This window comes from Microtus ochrogaster, linkage group LG10 (assembly GCF_000317375.1).
Source record: "Microtus ochrogaster isolate Prairie Vole_2 linkage group LG10, MicOch1.0, whole genome shotgun sequence".
Classification (NCBI taxonomy): Eukaryota; Metazoa; Chordata; class Mammalia; order Rodentia; family Cricetidae; genus Microtus; species Microtus ochrogaster.
In genome coordinates, this window is record NC_022035.1 from 1,319,336 (window position 1) to 1,325,335 (window position 6,000).

At 39.4% G+C, this 6,000-nt stretch overlaps 1 protein-coding gene across 3 annotated transcripts in view; it reads right to left on the bottom strand.

Moving 5' to 3' along the window:
- The window catches only part of Sgce (sarcoglycan epsilon), a 71,513-nt gene that overhangs the window by 51,004 nt on the left and 14,509 nt on the right, over positions 1 to 6,000 (bottom strand). The window contains exon 2 of one of the 3 annotated variants that reach the window (XM_026787549.1): positions 3,370 to 3,477. The exons of the other annotated variants lie outside the window; for them this stretch is intronic. Coding sequence (XP_026643350.1) covers positions 3,370 to 3,477 — 108 coding nt within the window. The remainder of the gene's footprint in view (positions 1 to 3,369; positions 3,478 to 6,000) is intronic. 3 annotated transcript variants of the gene reach the window in all.

A 6,000-nucleotide genomic window follows, 5' to 3' on the forward strand; every position in this document is an offset into this window, starting at 1 on the left:
ACATAGTGGTTTATAAGAAGAGGAGGCATCTCAACGTCGTAGCTAAAACTCAGGAGGAGAGTCTCATATATCTTATACATGGTCCTTTAGAGTTCTTAAAGTTTTGAGATTCTACAATTCTACTTCCAATTTTACCTCCTATCATAGGCAAAGGAATATTTTCAGCCTAGGGCACTTCCTGTTCCTCTGCGTTCATGGAATAAAAGAGGTAATTAAGAATTAAGAACCCTATCTCTATCTTCGTCTCTCTCTCTCCTCTCTCTCTCTCTCTCTCTCTCTCTCTCTCTCTCTCTCTCTCCCTCCCTCTCTGAGTGTGTGTATGTGTTTGTGTGTCTCTCAGATTTACCTTTATTTTGTGTATATGTAAGAGTGTCTCACTGTCAGTGTGTGCTCTGGCACTGGAACTAGAGCTGGCTGGGAGTCAACTGTGTGATTTCTGGCAACTAAACCAAGGTCCTTTGCGAAGCAGCAAGTGCTCCACCACTGTGCCGGCTTTGTCTTCCTGACACTCATTTACTTGTCAATAAAGCAGCCTCCTTTAAGACGGAAGACTAAGCTATCTAACGCGCATACTATTTTATCCCCTGAATATTCCGTTAAAGTTTAACCTTTAAGTTGAAAATAATTAGGGAATCTAGGCACAATCATTTTGACTTTTGTCTTAATTTCTTAGAAAAAAAAAAACCACAATGCATGTCAAGCAGTAAACCTAAGGTTGACAAATTTTAGAACGTGAATCTTCCTAAAGAAGGGAGGATAACAAGAGGAATCAAATACAAGAAGACACTCAAATCTCACTACATGAATATATGGAAGTGTCAAGTGGAAAAATAGTCTTCGTATAGTTAACATGTAATGAAAATAAAAAGAAAAGCTAATTTTAAGTATGCAAACATGAAAATATACTTCTTTTCATGTCAATTACCCTAAGGATACACATTACAGTTTTAATTTCTCTAAAATTACTCCAGGATAAAAGAAGGGGATGCATATTTGGAGGGTTTTTTTTTTAATGGCTTTTATAGTCACTATATATCAGAGAATAATGTGAAATATGCAGGTATAAGTCAATCAAATTCCTCTGAATTTTATTTACAGAACTTCTGTTCCACTGTTTTAGTTAAGAATTACAACATGATTTTTAAAATTGTGTCAAAAATAACCACTAAATTAATTTTCCTATATCAATGCTCTTCTACTTGTGCTACCTCGAAACTGTCAACTAGTGACCGGCATTCGTAGTCAAGGACATGACCGAGATGGGAACTCAGAGATAGCACTGACAACATCCTCACTACACAGGCTGCTAGTGCTTGTGGCTAAGTCTTAAAGTAATGGCCAGTTTTCTTCATTATCATTAGTAAAACTAACACCTTTCTCTACAAGATATTCTAGTCACTCAGAAGAACGCTGGATGTTAGATGGGATGAAGAAACATGGAAGGAGAAAACATCTCAAGGATGAGGAAGTTAAGAGCAGTACAACCCAAACTGGTTTCATGGATAGATTTGAGAAGGGCTTTTATTTCTAGCTCAAGAGGTAGTATGTCTCAAGTTACACACTGAACATTAGTTTCAAGTCCAATTATAAGCATGACATTGAAAAAAAGAAATCACCCTTTGGAGTTTCTAGTGGATGCTGTCTGTCCGTCTGTCTATCTGTCTGTCTGGAAATGCATCTCCTTCAGAGTAGATCTGGTTTAGTGACTTGGCTGGAGCTAACAGCTTCTTAAACAGGTCATTTTTGCCAAATCAAACAGGGACCAGGGGGGTAGGGCAGAGAGGGCAGAAGGCCTAAGAATCATCGTTTAAAACAAGAGAAAGAATGAAAAATAAAAAGATCACTATGATTTATTACGCAATTCTGCGAAGATCAGAGGAAGAATCTTTGGGGATCCCATGGGCATAGCAGAGCCAAAGAAGGCTCCATTCCTTTGGAAAGAACAGGGTATAAGTAAGAGTGCTAACCAGAACAACGAAAGACACAAACACATCAGACCCATAGAAAGAAAGAGGGATGTGGCTATGTCAAACTAACAAAATAATAAGGGTTATCTGAGTGAGTCTTTTGAAGAACCTGTGGGAGAATCCACAGGGCATAACTAAAGAGGATGTGTGAAGAGGAACCATGAGCAATCCAAGAATAAGCACTCTGGTGTTTTGGGTTTTTTTTGTTGTTGTTGTTGTTGTTTTTTTTGGTTTTTCAAGACAGGGTTTCTCCATAGCTTTTGGAGCCTGTCCTGGAATTAGCTCTGTAGACCAGGCTGGCCTCAAACTCACAGAGATCCGCCTGCCTCTGCCTCCCGAGTGCTGGGATTAATGGCGCCAAATATTTGGCGTCTTTTCATGGAAGGTTACTGTTATAAAGCTGTTATCTCCATATAGACATGAGCAATGAAAGTCCCTTAAGATACACAGATGTTTGTTTCAAAGACAGAGGCGATCCTGGGAAACTTTACCCGACTATGAAACAGATGTGGAGGATGAAGATTCTAGTTGCTGTATAGTTGGGTACCAGTTATAAAAATCTTAGTTACCCCAACTTCAAGGGTATATGGAGAAACTCCTTTATTTTTTTTTTAATCTTACCGGAAGAACATTTTATGATACGAATTTGCTCTTTTCAAAATATTTTTAACACTATCAATATTAAGCAAGCATTTTGGTGACCCCAAAGTTACAGAAACCAGTCTATTATTTGGTTAATCTTTATAATCACATATAGCTAATGTAGTAAACATTAGCTACATGAATATGAAGTGAAAGTTTACAATGGCAACTGATAGTCTGAAAAAAAACCTAATGCTTAGGCAGGCTTTCCCCCAAATGCCTTGTTTCAAAAGTCATGTAATGTTGCTAATGGACACATTTATAGATAGAAAAATGTACAAGAATGAATTCACCTTTCTAATAAAAATTAAGTACCAAGTAATTATTTAATAGCACAACATCAATTTGGTTTACAACCAAATCACCCCAAATTAGACAAAATATTTAAGGCCATTTTTCTAAGTTTACATAAAGTGTTTTAAAACCATACTGTTAATTACACTTCTTAATTTTTTTTCAATGTTTTCAATAGATTGTTATAATGAGCAGACTCGGACGATTTTTGTGAGAGGCACTACAGAAGCTGGATGAGGGGGCGCAGGTTAAAAACCAGAGTGATTTTTAGTTTTGTTTTTAAGGAAAACAGTGTATTAAGAACGCAAGAGGATCAAAAGTCTTTTTAGAAGATTAGGAAAAGAAAATTTTATTTTCCAGATTGACTTATTGAACACTCACTGCCACAGGACTAGAGCAGAGCAAGAGGAACACTGACGTGGACACGGACCCCCCCCCCCCCAAGCAGAGGCAAGCCTAAACTCACCGTCTTTCTTCCCAGCAGCCATTTTTCTGCTGATAATAAAACTGTTCGCTTGTCTGGTCTTCCAGTTACCTGTTCCATTTATGCCATCCGCACAGCTTAATAAAAAAGCTTTTCAGAATAAAACAAATGCACACAAAGAAATGAAATTAATGTCAAAGTAAAAATGAGTATCACCGATACTGTTAACTTGGCTCAGATCACATCTGGTCAAAGTAGCTGCAGATGTTTATTACCTGCCAATGTGGGGAAGCTACAGGAATAACAAGTAAACAAGCATGGTTCCTGATCCATAAGGCGCTTACAGTCTGTGAGGACCCAATGCTAATGTCTATACAGAAATATCGATTATGAGATGACGTCGATGATGTCCGCGGATGGCCAAAGGCACAAGGGCCACAGGAACACTGGAGGGGAGACAATTATCTCTGGCTAGGAATTTTGCATTACATCAACGCAGAGCTGAGTTTGGAAATATTAAAGTGGCAGCGATGAAGAGGATTAGATAGGGCCCATGGATACGCTGAGACCATCGCAACAGCCAGCTCAGAGCTAAGGGAAAGACAAAGAGGTGCCAGCCACAAGACCCGAAAGAGATAAAACTGAATACTTTTCAAACCTCAGGGTACGTAGATAAAGGAGAACCAAAGATGGCTTTGGAGGTTTGGTCTAGAATGATACTGGCCAGAAAAACCCAGAAGACACGTTAACTTCAGGAGAAAGAGGATAATCAAATTGGAGATATTTTAAATTTAGGGTACCAAATGGACAGCCAAGTGAACCCAGTTAAGAAGACAGGTCTACAGATTTGGTTCACAAGCAAATACAAAGGGGCTTCAGGTAGAGACTTGAAGTCATTTCTCAACAGAACTGACTACAAAAGCTGAAGTCCCAGGGCAACGCTCAAGCACACCATGCCCCCAGGGAAGACATTTGACACTCTAAGCCATGAGGTGGTCTGGAGCACGTACACAGTTCTTCCTGCCTCTCTTCATCCAAACTGCACATCTCACTGCTGACTTCAGTCCTTTCCCTTACCTGGTCAGAGTCACGGAGTTAGCCTCCATTCTTTGGACAACACCAGCTCTCTAGCCTACTCTCCCTCTTCTCGCCATCTCAGAGAATTTGCTTCTGGGTTGAGCATGGCTGCAAAATCCCCTAGGGTTTACTCCTATTCATTTATCCTTTCTCCTAAACCCAAAATGCAGAAAAATAGAGCACACAAGGGGCTAGAGAGGCGACTCAGTGGTCAAGAACACTTTCTGTTCTTTAAAAAGACACTGGTTTGGTTCCTAGAATCCAAATCAGGTAGATCATGATCTATTATAACTCAGGGGAATCTGATGCTTTATTCTGATCTCCTCAGGTATCTGTGTCTAGGTTGTGCACAAGAGTTCATGCACACACGTACATTTAAAAACTAAAAAAAGAAATGAGTAAGATAGAATGCACAAAATTGGCAGGGACAGTAAAAGTTGAATGTGTTAACATAAATACTTATATATCAAAATCAGAGAGTGAGTCCCCAAAGAGAAGACAAAGGTAGTCACAGGTCGAATGACAGAGTCTGAAACGCACCATACACCAATGAAGAAATGTAAGGGAAGAGGGTTTGACCCATATCCTCACTTGCTACAAAGTGGTCAGAAGATGAGAGCGTTCGAAAAAAGAACATCAGCTTTCAAATGTAGGAGCTTTACTTGTGACTGCCTGACAGTGGAGTTCGAGCAAAGTGGCGGAAGAATAAAACTGCAAAGATGAAGATGCAGAAGCTGCAAGCGCAGTCCCTCTGTGAGAGCCGTCAGCACGAGGAAGCAGAGCGGGCAGTGGCGGCAGGCAGGGTGGAGAAACGGTGGAGTCATGCGAGCAGAGGCAGACGGAGGGTTTACGTTAGCACTGGAGAAGATGAGAGGAGAAAGAAAGGCATAGAGAGATAAAGAAAAGAACCATAATAATTGGGACACAAGCCCAAGAAAAGTAGAACTTTGGGGGCTAGAAACAGACAATATAAATAAAGAAAATACTTGTTGAATGAGGAAGGACAACCGAAAACAAACATGTAGAGTCCCGAAAATTTTAACGCTAGAAGACATGAAGTCAGACATTGTGAATGCATTTTCTTTTCACGTTGACTTTTGAGCAACATATTTAACAAGCTAAATAAAAAATATCAAGTACCCGTAGAAAAGGAAAAAGAAAAAGAAGAATGCAACTAAATCTCGAATCTATGGACTGTGGTAAGACATGCCTTTGGTTCCTGCACTTGCAGGGAACAGCGGGATAAAGAGATAAAAGGCAGACAAACAAACAAACAAACAAATCCTGCAAAGCCCTGGGTCATAACCCACATAATCAAACAAGCATAAATCTTCGAGGAGTAAGTGGGAGGCTCTAGCACCCCACGGGAGGAAAATACTTGGCTGGCACTCAGTTTCAGAACTATGTAAACTTGAGTGAACTAGCCTGCTCTACTAGGTGGCTAATCTCAGAGCGACGTCCCTAATACGTTTTATAACTGAAATTTGGGTTTCTAAAGATGAAACACATGGCAGACATTCCTAATAGCTTCAATTTTATTTTATTTTTTTAAAATATTATTTATTTTATTTTATTTTTTTATTTATTTATTTTTTA